Raw genomic sequence first — 24,397 nt, 5'->3', positions numbered from 1 at the left:
AGGAAATGGCAACCCACTCTAGTATTCTTGCTTAGAGAATCTGTTGGACAGAGGAGCCTAGTGGGCTACAGTCCATGGGGTTGCAAAGACTCAGACATGACTTAGCAACTAAACAACAACATATTTTTAGCAATTAGGTTTCAACATTTGGAAAAGTTTGTTGCTATATAATAAAACTTGTCTGCCGCATACTTTAATGATTATATGGAATACTCTTCAAAGATAAAACTTTATGGCTCACCTTTTCTTCTCAAAACTTGCTTTTCCTTCCAATTTTCTTGTTCATATTTATTTCAGGAATTCTACCCATAGAGATGTGATATGGTAAATATATTTGTGGGACAACCTAAGAGGTGAGACAGACAGCTAATTTCCCAGATAACCAAAGCACTCTTTAAACAATAATAAAAATATATACTCTCATATAAGAGTGAGCAAAGGTATAAACAGGTATTCTAGAAATAGGAAAAGAATGCATCTAATAAATATGCTATACTAATAGAGATGCAATTAAAGCAACAGTTCCTTTCTCCTATGAAATTGGCAGTGAGTTAAAAAATATTTTTAATTGAGGTATAATGAATTGTGTATAATGAAATAAAGTTGCAATACATTTAAAGTATACATGATGGTACGATATACACTGTGAAAGGATTCCCACCATCAAGGTGATCAGCACATCCATTGCCTCACATATTTATCTTCCTTATTTTGGTAAGCACACTTAAATTCTGCTCAGCAAGTTTCAGTTATGGTTGTGGTTTAGTCACTAGGCTGTGTCTGACTCTTTGTGACCCCATGGATTGTAGCCCACCAGGCTCCTCTGTCAAATTTCAATTATGCAGTACAGTATAATCATTACAACTATAAGTATTTTATTACCAGCTATACTTAGGTCCTCAGACTTTATTGCTCTTATAACTGAAAGTTTGCATCCTTCAGGGCTTCCCTGATAACTCAGTTGGTAAAGAATCCACTTGCAATGTGGGAGACCCCGGTTCCATTCCTGGGTTGGGAAGATCCGCTGGAGAAGGGAAAGGCTACCGACTCCAGGATTCTGGCCTGGAGAATTCCATGGACTGTTTAGTCCATGGGATCCCAAAGAGTTGGACACAACTTGCATCCTTTTACCAGTCTCTCCCTGTTTACCCCAGGCAGTCCCCACTCTACTTTCTCTCTCCACGTAAAGTGATGCCACACAGTATCTGTCGTTACTGTCTGACCTATTCCACTTAGCACAGTGTCCTCAAGGTCAACCCATTTGTTGAAGGTGGCACAGTTTTCCTCATTTTAAGGTTAAATACCATTCATATCTAGCACAGTTTGTTTTTCCATCTATCTGCAGTGGACACGGTGGTTCTTTGCGTACCTTTGCTGTTACGAATAATGCTGCAGTGAACTTGGGAGTGCCCATGTCTCTTTGGGATGATGATTCATTTCCTTTGGATATATACCCAGAAGTGGGATTGCTGGATCGGGTGGCAGTTCTGGAATAGGGGCAGGTCAGGACACAGTTGTTAGCACAGGACAGTTATCGAGAGACTGAGGGCGGCAGTTAGAGGTCCCGCTCTGCTAATGGTCAGCCTCGTGACAGAAGGTGCTGTGGGAGGTGGATGGCAGCCTGCTCCCTGGGACCCTACAGGCCCTCCAGCCTCAGGGCCTGCGGGTGAGCTGTGGGCCGGGGACAGGCTGAGGGCTGTGTCCTGCAGGGCTCCAGAGCCCTCATCACAGCCGCCAGCTAGCCGGTCCCAGGCCTTGAGACAATGGGAACCCCTTCCCCAGCCCTGCCTCCGCAACCTAATGGCAGCCGTGGTCTTCATGGGTAGCAGACTATGGAGGCCTCAGCAACTGGAGTACGTGGATACTGCCATTCAGGTACCAGCTTCAGCCAGCTTCAGTCTCTCTGTTTAAGTTTCAAATCTCGGTCCAGCATGGGTCAGTTGTCCACCCCTAGGAGGTGGCCAGAGGTCAGGGTTAAGTTGCAAGGACCTTGCATGTCGTTACTTCAGGCCCACCTCTGTGGGTGGGGCTCTTCTCAACGAAGGGCAGTTGTTTTAAGCTGGGAATTGACCTGATGGGTACTCGTTGACCTTAGCTCCCTGCCCACGTCTCCTGCATTGGCAGGCAGATTCATAACCACTGGACCACCAGGGCAAGTTCCGAGGTGTATGTGGTTTTGATTTGCATTTCCCTTACCCTTTAGTGATATTGAGTACCTTTCCATGTACCTGTTGGCCATTTGTGTGTCATCTCTGGAAAAAAGGTCTTCAGGTCCAATGCCCATTTTTTAATTGGGTTGTTTGGCTTTTTACTATTGAGTTGTATAAGTTCCTTGTCTGTTTTGGATGCTAACCCTTTATCAGATGTGTGGTTTGCAAATCTCCGATTCCATGGGTCACCTTTTCATTTTGTTGATGTTTCCTTTGCTGTGCAGAAGTGTTTTAGGCTGATATCCTGCTTGCTTATTTTTACACTTCTTTTCCCACATTTTGTTTCTGATGTCACAACTTAAATCTTTTTATATTGTATATTCATTAACAAATTATTATAATTATAGTTATTGTAAATAATTTCTTTTTACCTGTATATTAGAGTTATAAGTTATTTATCACCTCCCTTGTAAATACACACCATCATTATAATATTAGAGTATTACAAATTTATATATTTACCCTCACCGGTGACTTTTACACTTTCAAGTATTTTTTGTTACTAATTTGAATTCAGCTCATTGAAGTCCCTTTAACATTTATAGTAAGGCTGGTCTAATGGTAATAAACTTCAGCTTTTGTTTGGAAAACTTTTTATATTTCTTTCAATTCTGAAGGACAGCTTTGCTGGGTATTGTGTTCTTGGGCATAATCCCACGCTACCTTATAGCCTGCAAGTTTTCTGCTGAAAAATCTGCTCATAGTCCTAGAGGGGTTCCCTTGTGCATAAACAAGTTACATTTCTCTTACTTCTTTTAAGATTCTCTCCTTTTCTTCAAAAATTTAATTGTAATACATCTCAGATCTCAGTATGAGTCTCTTTAAATTCACCTCCTTTGGAGCTTTCTGAGATTCCTAGATCCGAACGTCTGTTTCTTTCCCCAGGTTCTCTGAAAAGCTTTCTGCCTCTTTCTCTTTCTTCTCCTCTTGGGATCCCCACATGTATATGCTGTTCCATTTGATAGTGTCCCATAAGTGTCTTAAGGTATCTTCACTTGTTCTCAATCTTTTTTTTTTTTTTTCCTCCTCTTACTGGATGAATTCCACTGCCCTTTCTTCTAGTTCACTGATCCTGTCTTCCACTTCATCTAGTCTGCTTTTGAATCTCTCTGTTGAACTTTTTCGGACTTCCATGGTGGCTCAGATGGTAAAGAATGCCTGAATGCAGGAGACTCAGGTTCAGTCCCTGCATTGGGAAGGTCCCCTGGAGAAAGGAATGGCAACCCTCTGCAGCATTCTTGCCTTGAGAATTCCTTGGACTGAGGATCCTGGTGAGCTATGGTCCATGTTATTATATTTATTATATTCTTCAGGTTTGTGATTTCTCTTTCATACTTCTTAATATTTTCTCTTTGTTGTAATTTTCATTTTGTTCACGCATTGATCTCCTCACCTTTTTCACTTTGTTCACGCATTGATCTCCTCACTTTGCTGTGCATCTTTATGACTGTTATTTTGACCTATCTCAGTTCAGTCACTCAGTCATGTCCGACTCTTTGTGACCCCATGGACTGCAGCGTGCCAGGCCTCCCTGTCCACCACCAACTCCCGGACTCCACCCAAACCCATGTCCATTGAGTCGGTGATGCAATCCAACCATCTTATCCTCTGTCGTCCCCTTCTCCTTCTGACCTCAATCTTTCCCAGCATTGGGGTCTTTTCCAATGAGTCAGCTCTTCGCATCAGGTGGCCAAAGTACTGGAGTTTCAGCTTTAGTATCATTTCTTCCAAAGAAATCCCAGGGCTGATCTCCTTTAGAATGGACTGGTTGGATCTCCTTGCAGTCCAAGGGACTCTCAAGAGTCTTCTCCAACACCACAGTTCAAAAGCATCAATTCATCGGCACTCAGCCTTCTTCACAGTCTAACTCTCACATCCATACATGACCACAGGAAAAACCATAGCCTTGACTAGACGGACCTTTGTTGGCAAAGTAATGTCTTTGCTTTTGAATATGCTATCTAGGTTGGTCATAACTTTCCTTCCAAGGAGTAAGCATCTTTTAATTTCATGGCTGCAATCACCATCTGCAGTGATTTTGGAGCCCAAAATGTCTGCCACTGTTTCCACTGTTTCTCCATCTATTCACCATGAAGTAATGGGACTGGTTTTACAAAAGGCAGAGGAACCAGAGATCAAATTGCCAACATCCACTGGATCATGGAAAAAGCAAGAGAGTTCCAGAAAAACATCTATTTCTGCTTTATTGACTATGCCAAAGCCTTTGACTGTGTGGATCACAATAAACTGGAAAATTCAGAAAGAGATGGGAATACCAGACCACCTGACCTGCCTCTTGAGAAACCTATATGCAGGTCAGGAAGCAGCAGTTAGAATTGGACATGGAAAACAGGCTGTTTCCAAATAGGAAAAGGAGTACGTCAAGGCTGTATATTGTCACCCTGCTTATTTAACTTATATGCAGAGTACATCATGAGAAATGCTGGACTGGAAGAAACACAAGCTGGAATCAAGATTGCTGGGAGAAATATCAATAACCTCAGATATGCAGATGACACCACCCTATGGCAGAAAATGAAGAGGAACTAAAAAGCCTCTTGATGAAGGTGAAAGTCGAGACTGAAAAAGTTGGCTTAAAGCTCAACATTCAGAAAACGAGATCATGGCATCCAGTCCCATCACTTCATAGGAAATAGATGGGGAAACAGTGGAAACAGTGTCAGACTTTATTTGTTGGGGCTCCAAAATCACTGCAGATGATGACTGCAGCCATAAAATTAAGACACTTACTCCTTGGAAGGAAAGTTATGACCAACCTAGATAGCATATTCAAAAGCAGAGACATTACTTTGCCAGCAAAGGTCCGTCTAGTCAAGGCTATGGTTTTTCCTGTGGTCATGTATGGATGTGAGAGTTGGACTGTGAAGAAGGCTGAGTGCTGAAGAATTGATGCTTTTGAAGTGTGGTGTTGGAGAAGACTCTTGAGAGTCCCTTGGACTGCAAGGAGATCCAACCAGTCCATTCTGAAGGAGATCAACCCTGGGATTTCTTTGGAAGGACTGATGCTAAAGCTGAAACTCCAGAACTTTGGCCACCTCATGGGAAGAGTTGACTCATTGGAAAAGACTCTGATGCTGGGAGGGATTGGGGGCAGGAGGAGAAGGGGATGACAGAGGATGAGATGGCTGGATGGCATCACGGACTCGATGGACGTGAGTCTCAGTGAACTCTGGGAGTTGGTGATGGACAGGGAGGCCTGGCGTGCTGCAATTCATGAGGTCACAAAGAGTCGGACATGACTGAGCGACTGAACTGAACTGAAATGAGCGACTGAACTGAACTGAACTGAATGGTACTGGATGCCATGATCTTAGTTTTCTGATTGTTTAGCTTTAAGCCAACTTTTTCGCTCTCCACTTTCACTTTCGTCAAGAGGCTCTTTAGTTCTTCACTTTCTGCCATAAGGGTGTGTCATTTGCATATATGAGATTATTGATATTTCTCCCAGCAATCTTGATTCCAGCTTGTGTTTCTTCCAGTCCAGCATTTCTCATGATGTACTCTGCATATAAGTTAAATAAGCAGGGTGACAATATACAGCCTTGACATACTCCTTTTCCTATTTGGAACCAGCCTGTTTTCCATGTCCAGTTCTAACTGTTGCTTCCTGACCTGCATATAGGTTTCTCAAGAGGCAGGTCAGGTGGTCTGGTATTCCCATCTCTTTCTGAATTTTCCAGTTTATTGTGATCCACACAGTCAAAGGCTTTGGCATAGTCAATAAAGCAGATCTTTTTCTGGAACTCATTTTGCTTTTTCGATGATCTAGCAGACGTTGGCAGTTTGATCTCTGGTTTCTCTGCCTTTTCTAAACCCAGCTTGAACATCTGGAAGTTAATGGTTCACGTACTGCTGAAGCCTGGCTTGGAGAATTTTGAGCATTACTTTGCCAGCATGTGAGATATGTGAAATTGTGCGATAGTTGAACATTCTTTGGCATTGCCTTTCTTTGGGATTGGAATGAAAACTGACCTTTTCCAGTCCTGTGGCCACTGCTGAGTTTTCCAGATTTGCTGGCATATTGAGTGCAGCACTTTGACAGCACCATCTTTTAAGATTTGGAATAGCTCAACTGGAATTCCATTACCTCCACTAGCTTTGTTCATAGTGATGCTTTCTAAGGCCCACTTGACTTCACATTCCAGGATGTCTGGCTCTAGGTGAGTGATCACACCATCGTGATTATCTGGAACTATCTATTGAACTCTCTATTGAGTCATTTAGTTCTATTTCATTAATATTGGTTTTTGGAAATTTATCTTGTTCTTTTGTTTGGAACATATCTCTTTGTTTCTTCATCTTATGATACATTCTGTGTTGGTTTCTGCATACTAGATAAAAGAATCACCCCTCTCAGTCTTCATAGACTGGTCTCCTATAGGAGATTAACCTCATCAATTAGCTTGGTCTCAGCTCCTGGTTATCTTTCAAATTTCTGTGGTTGTCCAACGGCTGTATTTGTTCTTAGTGGCTCCCAGTAATTGAGAGTGTGCCAGCACCTGTCAGTGTCCCAAAGGGGAGATTTGTAGTACCTAGACGCAGACGGATCAGAAGCTGGACTCCCTGGCAACAACTGGTGATGTATGTAATTGAACCCCTTCCAGGGAGAACGTGAAGCTGGGTGTTTTTACTTCTCCCCTGCACTGAGTCCGGTATATAGCCATGGGAGTGTTGCCATGCTTCTTAACAACTGCTTCTGTGGTCCTGTTTTCTATAGTCCTATGGGACTCATGAATGCAAGCCCCACTGATTATCAGAGCTGGGTGACGGGGGGCCTGTCATTCAGGTTGCATGCTTAGAAACTGGAGTGCTGGGGTGTGGTCTGTGGTCCCGATGGTTCACTCCTCAAGGACAAGCTGGGAGTTAGGGAGTGCCCTCCAAGTGTGTGGTGCTGTGCCAGGGGCAGGCTTCATGGCCACGGTGTGTCTCAGCCTTTCTCACCTGTTTTGATACGGGCATTTTCTCTGTTGTCTGATGTGTAGGAGTCACTCATCTGGTTTCTGAATTTCTCTCAGAGGATTTTACTCCATGTTCAGTGAGTCTGTGAGAGAACAGAAATTCAGGAGCCCCCGTGTCATCATCTTGGTCAGAAGCCACTTCAAATCTGATTTTTAAAAAGAATATTAGTAAAGGAACAGGAACAGAATACTGTTGGAGAAATGTAAATTAATAGGCCATTTTTTGGAGAACAATTTGACAGTATATGAAAATTTTAAATATTTATGCCATTTGACTTAGAAAATCTATACCAGGAATTAATCCTATTTAAGAAATACAGAACCATGAAAAAAATCAATATACAAGGATTTTTGCTAAAGCATGGTTGTAGTAATGAAAACTAGCCACAATTTAACTCTACATCACTTGATTAAACAAACTATAGTACTTCCAGGCAATGCAATGGTCTATGCAGCCTTTAAAAAGATGGCAAGTTTATATGTTCTTTGGGGAAAGAAGAAATGAAAAATGAAAAAGATTAAGTCACTAGACAGTGTGACCTTATTAGAAGTATACATATAATCCCCATGTTAGTATGTGTATATAAGACCTGGATAAGTAGCCAGGGCTTAAAACTGTTTACTGTGGGCATTATCTCTACATCTTAGGATCCTGGCTGGCTTTCATTTTCCTGTATTTTGTATTTTTGCAGTGTTTAACTTTTAAACAAAAATCATGTACTATTTTTGTAATCCAAAAGATGTAGTGAGGAAACTTTTCAGTTAAATCAAAAATTAAAATGGAATCATGTATCCCCAGCCTTTCAGGGATCACATGGATAGTTCATAATTCATTGAATCCAGAATCAGAGACAAATGGAGGGGGCAGGGTTTGCCCCAAACCCCGCTGTGGTCCCACCAAAGTCAGAACAGAGCAGATGCTCCAGACTTTGAATTCCCAGAGGGCTCTCACTCTATATGGTCCTGAAACTTCCAAGATAAGCAGCTCACCATTTTAAGATGGCCTGCTATTATTGAGTAGTTTTTGTGTTTCGTTATTATGCTGTATCATATTACATTATGCTAAGTTATACTATGTTGTATTACATGGTGTTGCAGAGTATTGTCTCATTTTGGCCAGAAGGTGACCTCCATGAGGACGTTGACTTTATTTTCAGCTTTATTTCCAGCTCCTAAAGCAGGGCTTATTAACAAAATCACCTGTGGAATATTTAGCTCCAGAGACAGATTCATTAGAAAGTTTATTTAAAAAAAAAACTCTTTCCTATAGCTTTGACTCTAATCGTGCTTCTTGTCTCCACAGAACACACAAAATGTTTTTTCCACAAGGCTGCCCCTCAAATGTCTGATAACTGCAACCCAGACCCCTCTCATGCTTTTTTTTAATTAGACACATCAGATCAATGTAGCAAGCTTGAGGAATATGGCTTCTCAACCACCCCCCATTAAAACAGGATGAGCTTTGGTGGCTGGGGTGGTCCTATCAGAAAACTATGCAAAACTCACCACCATGAGGAGTATGGGCCTGCTGTAGTTACATTTCTTCTTCATTGTTCATTACTTGGCTCTCCCAGGGATGCTCATGTTCCCTAAGAGTGGGGCCGTGTCTGTTACATTGTATTCCCAGGACCTAGAGTAGCACCTGGCACATAGTGAAGACTAAAATATGTGTCTGGGGGAGTTCACATCTGGGTGCACTAGGACACTGACCTGACTGGCTTTACTGAGTCATAAACTACTCAGCGTGATTGGAGACCCCTTCTCCTGACATGGAGCTGTGTGTTGTCAGCGAGGATCAAAGAAGAGAAACATCTGTCTGGAATTTGTAAATTATCCATTTGCCCTGTATATTCCGAACCTTCCTTCTCACTTTCTCCCCCTCCTGAGAGACTGCTGCAAGATCATCTTTGCTTTCTAATTTCCTCCTAAAGTTCTTTTCTTCCTTTCCTCATGTAAAGACACATTTAGCAACTGAGTTCTGAATCTTATCTTTTTTAGACGTCATTAATTTGGTGTCTTCCTCTTTTATCTTTATTTCTCTGTTTTCACAGAGTATTTTTTCCCAAGGGGTAAGCGTCTTATCAGGCTGTACTAAACTCAGTCTTTGGTAACTGTTATCCTATTTTTCTTTTGACCCCAACTTCTCTTCTTCTTGAAGACCTGTGAACTTCTGAGGGAAAACATTTTAATCTTTTGCTTCTCATTTTTTTAAGGATATTTTAACCTCATGGTAAAAAAAAAAAAAAAGTTTCTCTGGAGCTAAGCTTTCTCCCAGTCTCTGGATTTGACTGTCCATATATGGAGCATTGCAGTAGACATTTTCTGTCTCCTATGAAGTCACCTTGCTTTTCACATTCATCCTTAAGTCCGGGAACATCTGGCTGGACTTGGGCAATGCCAACCGGTGATTTATAAATCACCTTTCAACCTGAGAAGGGATATTTGAGTGAAGTTCATAGACAGGAGCCTGCTGTCTGGTAGGAAGTTAGCTGGGAAAGGGCTTGAAGGAGAGAAAGACGCATGCCTTCAACAGGGTTAGGTTCACAGCAGTGAAGCAGTGAGACTTGCTTTCCCTCTGGTGAACCAGAAATCCTGCCACACCAGAGACTTTTATCTTAATGCCAGTGGCTTCCAGGGTCTGTTCCTGTCCAGGCTGGCCTGCTTTGCATGCGCCCTGCCTGGATGCTAAGCCCTGCCCCCATCCCACAGAAGCTTTCCTCCTTGGCGTCCTCTTCCCCACTGCATCCTGCACCTCATCTGAGATGAGCTCTCAGGCCAGCATGCCAGCTGGACGGCCCTCCCTGCTGTCCTGGGAGGAATCTGTAGGCACAAAGACAAAGCATCTGAACTCTTTGGAACACAAAACCAACTTTTGGAAACAGGACACATCCTGGTTACTCATAATTGTCCCATTTAGGAAAAACGCCAGTCACTGACATAGCATACCCCCCATCCCCGTGCGCGTGGTGCTTTCGTGGCAAAGGGAGTTAGAGAAGCACATTATTATTTAATAAGCACATGTTCATTATGCCTTCTATTTGACTATGAATAATTAACCAGTTAAATATTAAGTAATTAATGAAGTGAGTTAGATTAAAAAAACAAACAAACAAACTCATAAATGTCTTCCCCTGTGTTTATCCCATCCCTTCACAAAGTCTACGCCAAAAGCTGGAACACACATCCTACAGTTAGCGACACAGCAATGATTACCTCCCAGGGAGCAGCGACTTCGGGCCAGATCCTGCGCTAGGGACTTTGCGTGTCTATCGCTAATCCTTTCAGTAATCCTGCAAGAGAAGGTTATTAACAGCCGTTTGTGGATGAGGACACCAATAATCAAAACAGGGAAGTTGCCCAAGGTCATCCTGCTGGTCCATCGCAGGGCAAGTATCAGGCAAGGTTGGCAAATATTAAATGCCAACTTGGAGCCTGTTCTGTTCCACCATTCTGCTTCTCTATAACTGAGACACAGGCTTCATCAAAAGCACATTTCCAGATTATCTGTCTATGGAAAGTGGTTTGGAACATATAAAGTGAAAAACATGGCCAAGAACGTAACTATGACCCTCCTCTCCTTCTCGCCTCCACCGCCCTCCTCGTCTTTCCCTTGTTGTTGTTTAGTCGCTCAGCCACTCAGACTCTTCTGTGACCCTGTGGACTGTAGCCCGCCAGCCTCCTCTGTCTATGGAATTTTTCAGGCAAGAATACTGGAGCGGGTTGCCATTTCCCTCTGCAGGGGATCTTCCTGACCCAGGGATCAAACCCACGTCTCTTTCACTGCAGGTGGATTCTTTACCACTGAGCCACTATGAAAGAGAAATTTGATTACTACAGACCACAGTTATTTCAGAGATTAACTATAATGTATATGTCTTTCCCAGGACTAATTTCTTAGTGTCTGCATCTCCACTAAGAGGTATAATGTAGATCAGAAGTAGGGTAACAGTGGCATCATTAATAACACGACCTTTCTCATGAGCTGGTCAGAAATTTGGCTCTCTTCTTTTAATATGATTTATTCTCAGAAAGGATACAGGAAAATACTAGCCCAAGATTCCAAATGTGGGAAACCCTCTTAATGCTCCTCACATGCTTCAGTCTCTCCTTGAAAGCATTTTTTAAATTTATGATTAACCCTGTGAGTGCTTCTCTTTGGGAGCACAGGGTTTGTAAGGACGCAGGGAGCTAGCAGGTACCTACTTGTGTGTTGCCAGCAGAAATTCAGGGGTGAAACTGTCACCTAGGTTTAACAAGAACCATGAGGTTCCTGCAGATGTGCACTGAACATCAAGCCATTTCCTTTACATTCTGAGAACCTGATGTAGATTTCACTGCTTGTAACATTTTAACACACTCTTAGGTCCTAGAAGCTATCCCCAAATCAAAGAATGGGAATGACAGTAAGCTTAAAATATATTCATCTTAAATGAATAGATTTCACTTAAAATGAACCTTAGAAGTGTCTGGTTTTTATTGTTCTGGAAGGTCCCAAGTAATACACAGAGAGAATGGGGAATGCACTTAACACAAAGGGACAGGAGAATAAGACAGATCATGTCCATCTTCCTGTTCCGAAATAAAACAAGAAAACAACAAAACTGCATCTAGAACAAGAAATCTTCAGAAAAGTCCAAAATGCAGGGATCTGGCATGAGATAATGTTTTCAAGAATGATAGTTATATACCTGGTAGCTCAGATGGTAAAGAATCTGCCTGCAATGCAGAAGACCCAGGTTCAATCCCTGGATCAGGAAGAGCCCCTGGAGAAGGGAATGGCAACCACTTCAGTATTCTTGCCTGGAGAATTCCATGGTTGGAAGAGCCTGGCAAGCTACAGCCCATGGGGTTGCAAAGAGTTGGACACGACTGAGCAACTAACAGAGAAGGCAGTGGCACCCCACTCCAGTACTCTTGCCTGGAAAATCCCATGGACAGAGGAGCCTGGGAGGCTGCAGTCCATGGGGTCGCTAGGAGTCGGACATGACTGAGCAACTTCACCTTCCCTTTTCACTTTCATGCATTGGAGAAGGAAATGGCAACCCACTCCAGTGTTCTTGCCTGGAGAATCCCAGGGACGGGGGAGCCTGGTGGGCTGCCATCTGTGGGGTCACACAGAGTCAGACACGACTGAAGCGACTTAGCAGAGCAACTAACACTTTCAATTTCCAGCATGAGATAATTTTTTCAAGAGTGACAGTTATATAAACTTCAGTCAAGGCTCTTATCCTTTCCACAAGGAGTCCAGAGTTTTCAAGGACAGCTGAAATCAGAGAGGTGAGGGGTCCGGGCCTCCAGCAAACGGGACTGATTTCCTTACAGTGAATAACACTCTTTTTACAGTGTGAAGGCAATAAGGAAAGGCCATACACCACGTGGGCTTAGCTTTGTGAGAACTGGAAGTCATATGGTCGGTTTATAGGAGTGAGTGTGTGGCTCAGGTCTTAAGGCACCCTTGGAATTCCCAGTTGGGAAGGTTTCCTTCTGATGTCAGCGCCCAATGCCTGCCTTCCTGCCGGAAGCCCGTGGGATTATATTGTCCTCTCATGCACGTGTTCTCCAGTCTGTGAAACGTGAATTAAAAGCTACTTCTCGAATTGATTCCATTAATCTTTACCTACATGGTGTACCCTCTGTTGTATCCACTGGTGATTAACTTCATTGAGACAGAGGACAGTGACAAGTTTAGAAGCTCTGGCCTTGCAGTGAATTAGATTAGTCAGTGTTCCAGTCAGAGCGGCTCCCACCCACCCCTGGTGGGGGAGGGGGTGTGAGACCAGATAATACACATGCAGCAACTGGGAATCCCCTTCTCAGGCCAGTTTTAGTTTATATTGGACATATGCCTGGGTTTTCAGTTTAAAAGAACAAGATTTCATTATGATTTTGGTAACCCTATTTTTACAGATTTCCATTGGTTATTTGCATATTTTTAATTTTAGCAGCCTGAGTTGTACTAAGAAAAATAGGTTTTTACAGACTCACAGATCTAGAGTACAGACTTGTGGTTGCCAGGGGGAAAGAAGGGTAGAGGAGGGGTGGATTGGGAGTTTGGGATTAGCAGATGCAAACTACTATACATAAATATATAAAAAATATACATATATATAATAGATAAACAACAAGTTCCCACTGTATAGCACAGGAAACTAAATCCAATATCCTGTGATAAACCCTAATGGAAAAGAATATGAAAAAAAATGCATGTGTGTGTGTGTGTGTGTGTGTGTGTGTGTGTATAACTGAATCACTTTGCTGTACAGCAGAAATTAGCATTGTAAATCAACTATACTTCAATAAAATACATTTTTAAAAACAGAAAAATAGGTGTAAAAAATCTTAATAAGAAAAGTATTTTTATTTTTCAGCAGCTACTGCTTTTCCAAAAGCTTTCCATCAATTGCTATGAACGCACTGTACTTCCTATTATTTTTCAAACTGTAGGTCCCTCAACTGTAGTAACAGAATGAAGATTTTTTGGCTTTTTTGTAGATCTGTCGAGTTGTTGTTGTGTCAGTCGTTCAGTCATGTCTGACTGTTTGCAGTCCCATGCACTGTAGCCCGCCAGGCTCCTCTCTCCATGGAATTCTTCAGATAGGCAGGAATACTGGAGTGGGTAGCCATTCCCTTCTCCAGGGGTTCTTTCCAACCCAGGGATCAAACCCCAGTCTCCTGCATTGTAAGCAGATTCTTTACTGCCTGAGCCACCAGGGAAGCCCAAATTAGTGATTTTGACAGTGACCTCCTTGTTCTAAGCTCAAGCCTGCCCAGGCTTCAAGTCTCACCTGGAGTCTGTGTTTACAGTCCAGGGTTGTCAACTACAAAGTTCTTTCTAGTTCTGTCCAGGAAGGAGCACGGTTTCCCCACTTCATCTAACTCCAGGTCTCGTGCTCTGTCTGCCACGTCCAGGCCAGCTGTAATGGCTCCGTTTCACCAGATACGGTGCTCCTGCTGGCTTCCAGCATAAAAAGCATATGCAAGTGTAATCAAAATTACCAGGTTCCATTGTTGGCGGCACTCAACTGATAAGAGTGTAATAACATGAATAATATGTGTGAAAGGACCGCAATGCTGAGTGATGATTCTGATATGGAAACTGAAAATAAAATCATGCTCTGATCTGCAACAGCCCCTGCCACAGATAAAAATCGACTTTGGCATTTTGCATTTGAAGGATTAGCCCAGTGTTTTATTTTGTAAAGAGTCAATTGCTGAGCACAAAGCATTCTAGAGTTCACTGTGGTCATTGGCCAGGCCTGTGGAGGTGGACCCTCTGTAGGAAGCAAACATGGAGACATTGCTGAGAGAGAGAAAGAAGTAATTTAATTTAATGTAATTTAATCTCTCTTATTCCTGTATGGATGTGAGAGTTGGACCATAAAGAAGACTGAGCACCAAAGAAATGATGCTTTTGAACTATGGTGCTAGAGAAGACTTTTGAGGTCCCCATCCACTGGATCATGGAAAAAGCAAGAGAGTTCCAGAAAAACATCTATTTCTGCTTTATTGACTATGCCAAAGCCTTTGACTGTATGGATCACAATAAAAATGTGGAAAATTCTGAAAGAGATGGGAATACCAGACCACCTGACCACCTCTTGAGAAATCTGTATGCAGGTCAGGAAGCAACAGTTAGAACTGGACATGGAACAACAGACTGGTTCCAAATAGGAAAAGGAGTACATCAAAGCTGTATATTGTCACCCTGCTTATTTAACTTATATGCAGAGTACATCATGAGAAACGCTGGACTGGAAGAAACACAAGCTGGAATCAAGATTGCCGGGAGAAATATCAATAACCTCAGATATGCAGATGACACCACCCTTATGGCAGAAAGTGAAGAGGAACTAAAAAGCCTCTTGATGAAGGTGAAAGTGGAGAGTAAAAAAGTTGGCTTAAAGCTCAGCATTCAGAAAACGAAGATCATGGCATCCGGTCCCATCACTTCATGGGAAATAGATGGGGAAATAGTGGAAACAGTGTCAGACTTTATTTTGGGGGGCTCCAAAATCACTGCAGATGGTGACTGCAGCCATGAAATTAAAAGACGCTTACTCCTTGGAAGGAAAGTTATGACCAACCTAGATAGCATATTCAAAAGCAGAGACATTACTTTGCCAACAAAGGTCCGTCTAGTCAAGGCTATGGTTTTTCCTGTGGTCATGTATGGATGTGAGAGTTGGACTGTGAAGAAGGCTGAGTGCCGATGAATTGATGCTTTTGAAGTGTGGTGTTGGAGAAGACTCTTGAGAGTCCCTTGGACTGCAAGGAGATCCAACCAGTCCATTCTGAAGGAGATCAGCCCTGGGATTTCTTTGGAAGGACTGATGCTAAAGCTGAAACTCCAGAACTTTGGCCATCTCATGGGAAGAGTTGACTCATTGGAAAAGACTCTGATGCTGGGAGGGATTCGGGGCAGGAGGAGAAGGGGACAACAGAGGATGAGATGGCTGGATGGTATCACTGACTTGATGGACGTGAGTCTGAGTGCACTCCGGGAGTTGGTGATGGACAGGGAGGCCTGGCGTGCTGCGATTCATGGGGTCACAAAGAGTCGGACACGACTGAGTGACCGAACCGAACTGAACTGAACAGCAAGGAGATCCAACTAGTCAATCCTAAAGGAAATCAACCCTGAATATTCACTGGAAGAACTGATGCTGAAGCTGAAACTCCAGTTCTTTGGCCACCTGATGTGAAGAGCCGACTCATTGGAAAAGACCCTGATGCTAGGAAAGATTGAAATCAGGAGGAGAAAGGGTTGACAGAAGATGAGATGGTTTGATGGCATCTTAAACTCAATAGACATGAATTTGAGCAAACTCCAGGAGATGGTAAAGGATGGGGAATCCTGGCATGCTGCAGTCCTTGGGGTCACAAAGAGTCGGACATGACTTAGCAATTGAACAGCAATCCTGGCAGCAGTCATATGTGTTTGGTAGGACAAGTATAATTTATTGTTGTTATTTTACAGGCAAAAAAGAATCTCAGAGAGGTTAAATGGATTCCTATTATTTTACCCATTGTGTTTGCATTGAAGGAGTTACCAGACATGATCCCTTCCCTCCAAGAGGTTATCATCTGGCAGGGAATAAAAGGTTTACAATCTGATAGTGATAACCCATAAAAGGAAAACTCACAGCCCCAAGTAGCCTGTAAACCATAAAGAAGTGACATAAATCATGGGTGAGAGAGAGGGGGCTGGGCAGCCCTTGCTGAGGACAGCACTGGTCAGTGACCTGATTCAAAGAGGTAGGGGTGAGAAAGAGTGAAGAAGTTAAGTGAGGTTGGAATAACATGGAATGAAAATCGAAAGAACTCAGAACAAGAAAAGCTCGGACAGGACAGGAAGGAAGTCCATCAGCCTTAGAGGGGGACAATGTAGGAAGGAAACAGTAACTCAGCAGTGTGCCTCGATAGCATCCTCTGGTGGGGCATCCTGAGTGTGTGGCGCAAGGTCACCGAAGCCGCGTGGCATGGTCAGTTTCAGATAAAACACCTCTGTGGCTGTGGCCAAGGTAGATAGCACAGGGAAGCAGTAACCAGGGGCAGAGACCAGGGAAAGTAGGTTTTCTATCCGATGCATCTAGTAGGAATAAGATACAGTTTACATTTTTTCTAGTTTCATCTTTTTGCAAGCTCAGTACACTTTGCAGATCTTTCCTAACTGCATGTTTTCAACTCTACGATTATTAGACCTCAGCGTAACATGCAAACTTTTGTTTCTTCTCTCTTTTGATAATAAAGAGCTGTGCTACTTATTGAATGGATGCTTTAAGTCTCCCACCATTTGTCCTGAGATGGGCTGATACAGGTGATATCAGTGCCAGTGGAAGCTACGTGACGGTGGGTGGGCAGGGGTGCAAAATGAGTGTATGAGCGTCTTCTCACGTTGATGCTGCAGAGTCCTGGGACCCATGGTCAGTCTTGCTGTCTAATAGGCAGGAACATGGAAACTGGCCTATGTAACCCCTGGCTTCTGAAGATTGGTATGTGGAGGAGAGAGAAAAGGCTGCACAGTTCATGAAAGACAACCTTCTATACTCCTATTATTTAACCTTATCTGTTCATTTATTTAGGACAGAATTGAGTATATTTGCTATATAGAGACTTGGCATTTAAAGTCTGTCTAGGAAATAAGAAAATACTCTGATATATATCCCTAGCATAACTAGACATCTTTCCTTGGGAGATGGGACTGGTGAGACTGTGTTAACACAGATACGTTGATTCTTTTTTTATATATATACTTAAAATTTCTTTTGCTTTTCTGTTTCCAACTTACTTCTTATATAATAGGCTCTAGGTTCATCCACCTCACTAGAACTGATTCAAATTCGTTCTTTTTATGGCTGAGTAATATTCCACTGTGTATATATACCATATCTTCTTTATCCATTCATCTGTTGATGAACATTCAGGTTGCTTCCGCATCCTGGCTATTGTAAACAGTGCTGCAGTGAACATTGGGATATTAACACATGTCTATGGAATCTAGAAAAATGGTGTTGATGAACCTATCTGCAAGGAAGGAATGGAGATACAGACATAGAGAAGGGACTTGTGGACACTGTAGGGGAAGGAGAGAACAGGACGAATGGAGAAAGGAGCATCAACATATATACACTCGCGTGTGTTAGATATGAATAAATAGCTGATGAGAAGTCACTGTATCACACATGGAGTCCAGTCTGGCACTCTGTGATGACTCCCCGATCACTCTGGGATAGGGGAGAGGTGGGGAGGAGGGTACAAGAGGGAGGGGATGTATGTATAATTATGGCTGATTTGCATTGTTGTACAGCGGAAACAAACCCACATTGTAAACATTTAAAAATAAAGCAAAAAAAGTAAAGCAGATTGCCTTCAAAAAATTTTTTTTGACATATATTTGATTTACAATGTTGTGTTTCAGGTGTACCACAAAGTGATTCAGTTATATATACACACATATACAATAATTTCTCAGACTCTTTTCCATGCTAGATTATTACATTGAGTATAGCTCCCTGTGCTATACAGCAGTTCTCTACTGTTTATCCATTTTATTTATAGTAGTGAATATCTGCTAATCTCAGACTCCTAATTTATCCCTCCCCCTCACCTTTCCCCTTTGGTAACCACAAGTTTGCTTTCTATGTCTGTGAGACTACTTCTGTTTTGTAAATAAATTCATTTGTATAATTTTTTTAGATTCTTAATCCCATCAGTTGGCTAAGAAGCATAGGCTCTTAACTGAGGACCTCCCAGCTGCTGGGGAACAGGGTATGATGTCATTTCTGAGTGACAAGAAAATCAGAAAGGAAAGAAGGTAGACAGATGCAAGCCGTAGCAGAAAAGTTTATCAGAAAGTACCTACCTAGAGTGTGGAGTAATTGGCTTCAAGCTTTGTATTTCTCTTCCTGTCTTATCTGTGGCCCAGGAAGTGGGTAAAGAACAGCTGAGTGGGGCTGAGGATGGGAAGAAGAGCAAAGCAGTGATGAGGGGTGGTTGAGGTTAGGAGGTCTGAGCAGGGCAGGGGTGAGGACTGCTGGATGTAATAGCGTGGGGTCCATGGTCTGGCAACGGGACACAGCATCCTTTCCTTGTAGAGAAAATAATCTGAGACAAACTAAGTGAAGGGTTAGCAGTTATGAAAAAATTTACCTCTGCTTACATCTAAATCACTCCCAGAAATAAGGTACCAATGAAACACTTTTTTAAAGTCACATCTTTCTCACTGGCTGTTACTACTATGTCAGAGATCTATTCTGATGAGAAAGCTTAAGGAGTTTTTCTCCAGTATAAAGTACAAATCATACTCAGGAATCATAATAAGCTCTTTAAATAACTTTCTGTTTTAGTACTATGTAGTTTCTGTTAATCATTGCTAACTTAATTACAGATTACATTTGCACAATACTTCATTCTTTTATAAAAACACTTTCCCAGATACTCTGTCATCTCAGATTTCTGACATCTAAAACAGAGAGAGATTCTACCTCTCATTTTAGAGAGAATTCTGAAACTCAGCTTGGTACTAATCAGCGTCAGATCTGCTTTTGATTGAATGATTAAACATTAGGGAACCATGCTCATATATGTGTATATACACACATACATATAGAGTTAGGGATTATATATATACACATATTATATGTATAAAATCTCATTTAATCCTCATGATTAAGCCATGAGATAGTTAACATCTCTATTCCCTCTGTTTCAAATATACCACAAGCTGAGATCTGATTGCTTCCAAAGCTGATGGTTTGAAATGACTACAACTGGCTGAAGATGTGACTTACCTAAGCTTACTGAACTAGTAAGTGACAGAAGAGGAAATAAAAACAGTCTGTTTGCACTTAACTTTCACATGAAACCCTAATGGAGAACTTTAATATAATGAATCAGTCTTAGAAAGTCATTGCACATTAATTAAAAACAAATATATTTAAATGTTTGGGGAAATTCTAATAAACTGTTTTGGACTTCCCTTTTGGCTCAGATGGTAAAGAATCTGCCTGCAATGCAGGAGACCTGGGTTCGATCCCTGGGTTGGAAAGATACCCTGGAGAAGGGAATGGCAGCCCAGTCCAGTATTCTTGCCTGGAGAGTCCCATGGACAGAGGAGCCTAGCAGGCTACAGTCCATGGGGTGGCAAAGAGTTGGATGGACTTACTGTCTTTACTATTCCTTTGTAAATTTAGTGGTACTCATTAGATGGAAAAATCCCATGGAAATATTTAGCTATAATTAATGTTAGCAAGCAATTTTGCATTGACACATAGGCGCTCATTTCAATTCAACAAGGTAATTTTGAGCAAGGTGCTTTATTTAAACTACACAAAGATGAGTAGACAGTATCCCTATTGAAAGAAATGTTCAGTCCTTTAGGGTTCTGTTCTTGAAAGACATTAGGTTTCCTAAGCATGGTTTTTATTCTACATTGGGAGAAGGGTATCAGAAGAGGGGAAATGGTTGAATGCAGACTGAGGTGTTTACTCACAAAACTACAACACGAAAAGGAACGAACAGTTACTATGAAAAAGAGAGAGGGGAAAAGTGCCTTGGAGGAGGATGAGAAGGGCGCTGTCTTATCATATTGGAATAGAAGGGGAGTCAGCAAAGGCCTCAAGACAGAGGTGATGTTTAAGACGAGCCTTCATGAATGGCTAGAAATCCAAAAAGCATGTGGCGCCAGGGCATTCACACACGAAGAGAATGCTGTAAGTCAAAGCAGAGACAGCAGTTCATCCTATCTGTAGCGTGCATGGTTTAACAAAAAGGCACAGGGCTGAAAATCGGAATCTTTTTGTAGAAGGTTTGAACACTAGGATGGTGTCTCAGTAAATGCAGTAGAGTGAAAACCAAATACTGGATTTGTACCAAGGGGATAGATGCACACTTCAGCGGTGGCATTTTTGAACTTGGGCAAAGCAATGAATCTTTTTGAACTTTGACTTCCTCACCTGTAACATGGAGATGCTAATAATTACATGAAGGGTTGAGTGTAAACTTGAATGGAACCAGAACTCTGAAAAGCGTAAAGCACAGCCAGTGGCACCATCAACACCTTTATTACTGTGTGTATGTGTTCAGTCTCTTACTTGTGTTCAACTCTGCAACTCTACAGACTGCAGCCCGCCAGCTTCCTCTGTCCATGGGATTCCCTAGGTCAGAATACTGGAATGGGGTGCCATTTCCTCCTCCAGGGGATCCTCCCAATCCAGGGGTTGAACCTGAGTCACTTGTGTCTCCTGCATTGGCAGGTGGGTTCTTTACCCAAGGTTCCACCTGGGAAGCCCTTACGGCTGTGTACGTGATGCTATATGAAGATTGTGGAGACGGGGGAGCTTTTCCTTTGGGTCTTCACTTTAGGAAAAATAATTCAGCAGAGATGTGTGGGAAGGATTAATAATAAAAGTAGAAAGAGAACCATCAGAAAGCATTAACATCCTTCAGGTTAAAAATAATGAAGGTGTGATTAGAATGGTAGTTCAGGTAAGTGGGAAGGTAGAGATGTTGCAAGGATATGTTGCAAGAATACTAATTAAGAAATGCACTGAGCTGACTCTGTCCTTGGACACAAATTCAGCAGTGTTGCTTTGCAGCCTCTTTAAAAGAGATAAAATGGTTTGATACATGATAGAACAGGCAGGTGCTTGGGGAGCAGAGGAGAGACGGTAATAAGGGGACATTGGATCTTCCTTTGCTTTTCATTCAGGAGACCTTGGTAACAGCAGGATAGAGAAGGGACACCTTAAGTGCATGAGGTTGGTCCCCCTCCATGGCACATGTGTCACGGTGGGTGAGAGGTGACATAGACTCAGTAAGCCCTTCCAGGGTGGACTTCCAGAAAATGTGTTCACCTAAGCAGAGAATTTCTTGCTTTTCTCAAAATCAGTTCAGTTCAGTCTCTCAGTTGTATCTGACTCTGCGACTCCATGGACTGCAGCACACCAGGCTTCTCTGTTCATCACCAACTCCTGGAGCTTACTCATACTCATATCTATCGAGTCAGTGATGCCATCCAACCATCTCATCCTCTGTCATCCCCTTCTCCTCCCACCTTCAATCTTTCCCAGCATCAGGGTCTTTTTCAATGAGTCAGTTCTTCCCATCAGGTGTCCACAGCATCGGAGTTTCCACTTCAGCATCAGTCCTTCCAGTAAAATATTCAGGACCGATTTCCTTTAGGATGTACTGGTTGGATCTCCTTGCAGTCCAAGGGACTCTCAAGAGTCTTCTCCAACACCACAGCTCAAAAGCATCAATTCTTCGGCACTCAGCTTTTTTTATGGTCCAACTCTCACATCCGTACATGACTACTGGAAAAACCATAGCTTTCACTAGATGGACCTTTGTTGGCAAAGTAATATCTCTGCTTTTTAATATGCTGTCTAGGTTGGTCATAGCTTTTCTTCCAATGAGCAAGTGTCTTTTAATTTCATGGCTGCAGTCACCGTCTGAAGTGATTTTGGGGCCCAAACAAAGTCTCTCAGTATTTCCATTGTTTCCCCATCTATTTGCCATGGAGTGATGGGACCGGCTGCCATGATCTTAGTTTTCTGAATGTTGAGTTTATTTCTCAAAATAAATCACCTCTTGCCTCAGTGCTTGTCACTTAAGTGGAAGGAATCAAGAAATAGGGTTCAGAACTGATTTGTAAATTCCAAGTCAGTTTCTTGGTAATCAGAAATGGATTCAATTTAATTCTACAATCATTTAGTGAATGCGAATATTTTCCAGGAGATGGAACTGGAGAAAAATACCAGATATAAATGAAACAAACATTGTCCCCCTGCCACCTTGCACTCTCTCTCTCTCACAGTTTAGTGAGAGTGTATGTCAAAAAGCAGATGAAGTATTATTACATGTTGAGCTAAAGTTGTGTTCTTTATTTGTTTTTTCACTTCTCCATGAATGACATTTCTATGAAGACCAAAATGATGTTTGGGACTTACTGGAAACTTACACTGCTCCTAATAAAATAAATAGCCCCTCTAAATAATGATCCCTGTGTTTTGTGCATTCCTTCAGAAACACCCTGTGAACTTTGCTGGAAGCAGCCCCTTTTGTATGGTATTTTCCATGGAACTTTTACCACTGGGTCTTCCCTTTACTTCGGAGCTTAAATGAAATGAAAATAGGATAGCCTAGTAGATCTTTCTAAGGTAGAAACATTGATGGAGATAGCCATGGAACCAGGAATTGGTAGATGAGGAAAAGAAGTCATAAAAGTGGGTTTCAGATCTTTTTTTTAAAAGTTCCTTTCATTTATTATGTATTTCTGTTCATTCCTTGTCTCTTCCATGCCTTACTAAGACCAGCTTGTGAAACTGTTTTATGTGCTACTTCAAATGCTCTCTGTTTGACAGCGTTGTTTTTTTCTCCCTCCCTTTAGGAGATGACCTGGCCTCCAGCACTTGCTGCTATTCAACCACCTGGCAAAGTGGAACCAAGCAAATTTCCATTTCCAAATAAGGTGAGATCCTGCATCACTCAGGATGAGCATACTTTGCTCACACAGGATTTCCAGTGGACGAGGGTTTTCCCTTATTGTCTCTCCCTGTGTAAATATTCCTGGCAGGGGCACATGGATCTGATTTTCAACAATTTGCAAGTGTAGGTCTGTTCATCCAAGGGATAATGTCAAGCTTACAGTCCTATTATACTTACCTCCACTTTCCTACTTCCTATAAAACATGATGAATATTGTAATTATTATTTTATCTAGAAACATTTGTGAAGTTGAAATGCATCTTATAATCATATTATGCATTCAGTGTGATTGTATGCCTTGTTTTTCTTTCTGAAAAGCTGTTATTAAATGAATGATGTATCTTAAAATCAGTGTCTTAGAATTAAGGACATGAAGTATATAATTTCTTAGTTATCTTTTATAAAGCTGAAAATATTTTCTAGGACTTAATAAAAAAGATTTTCTGAGAACTAACAGACACAAAATATCTGTCACAAAATGTATTTCAATCATACATGAGTGTAGTAAGTTTTGTTTTTTTTAATCATACAACCAACACTTAATTATATACTCATTATAAAGATGTAATTATACAAATAGAAGAAGCAAAATACGAAGTTTATCACACTCTTATCCAGATTTTATTTCCCTACCAAGATTACCATCAAGAGTTTGGTGTACACCATTTCAGTTCTTTTTCTCGTGCGTTATATACGCATTTGTGCATATGCGGTTTTTTTTTTTAAGTCCTAAATGTACTAAAAGTACTAAAGTCCTAAAAGTACTAAAAGTACTTTTTCTAAGAATTGATTTTTTTTCCAGATACACACAATGCACAAATGTCATCGCTAAATGTTAAATCACAACTTTCTAAAGTAAATTATCGAAATAATTGTTCATTACAATTATCACAATGGTAAACTCTGTCCTAAAAGTTGATTTTTGTTTCTCTTAATAAGGTATATTTAGAAGTCTTTCCAAGTGAATACATAGAGATTTTTTTTATTTTTCTTAACAGTAGCAGTAAGTGGGCAGTATTTCAAGCAAACATTTTTATAACTATTTTTTAGCATTATGCCTTCACAATGACTTGTCAGTTTCCTAATTCATCAAGGTTTGTTGCGTCTCCAATCTTCTGCTTGTTAAGATGTGCTGATTGTGTTGCTGGGGTGTATTTTCTGTCGGGTCTCCAGTCCAGGCTGGACCCAGAGTCTCTGACTGTCACTCTTTATACTTACCTT

General features: G+C 41.7%; 1 protein-coding gene across 1 annotated transcript in view; it reads left to right on the top strand.

The window, feature by feature from the left end:
- Positions 1 to 24,397, top strand: part of AFF3 (AF4/FMR2 family member 3) — a 582,836-nt gene that overhangs the window by 340,913 nt on the left and 217,526 nt on the right. Inside the window, exon 7 of the mRNA XM_027554698.1 lies at positions 23,079 to 23,159. Within this exon, the coding sequence (XP_027410499.1) occupies positions 23,079 to 23,159 (81 nt within the window). The remainder of the gene's footprint in view (positions 1 to 23,078; positions 23,160 to 24,397) is intronic.

Source organism: Bos indicus x Bos taurus, chromosome 11, assembly GCF_003369695.1.
Source record: "Bos indicus x Bos taurus breed Angus x Brahman F1 hybrid chromosome 11, Bos_hybrid_MaternalHap_v2.0, whole genome shotgun sequence".
Classification (NCBI taxonomy): Eukaryota; Metazoa; Chordata; class Mammalia; order Artiodactyla; family Bovidae; genus Bos; species Bos indicus x Bos taurus.
This window is presented reverse-complemented; position numbering and strand designations above follow the sequence as displayed.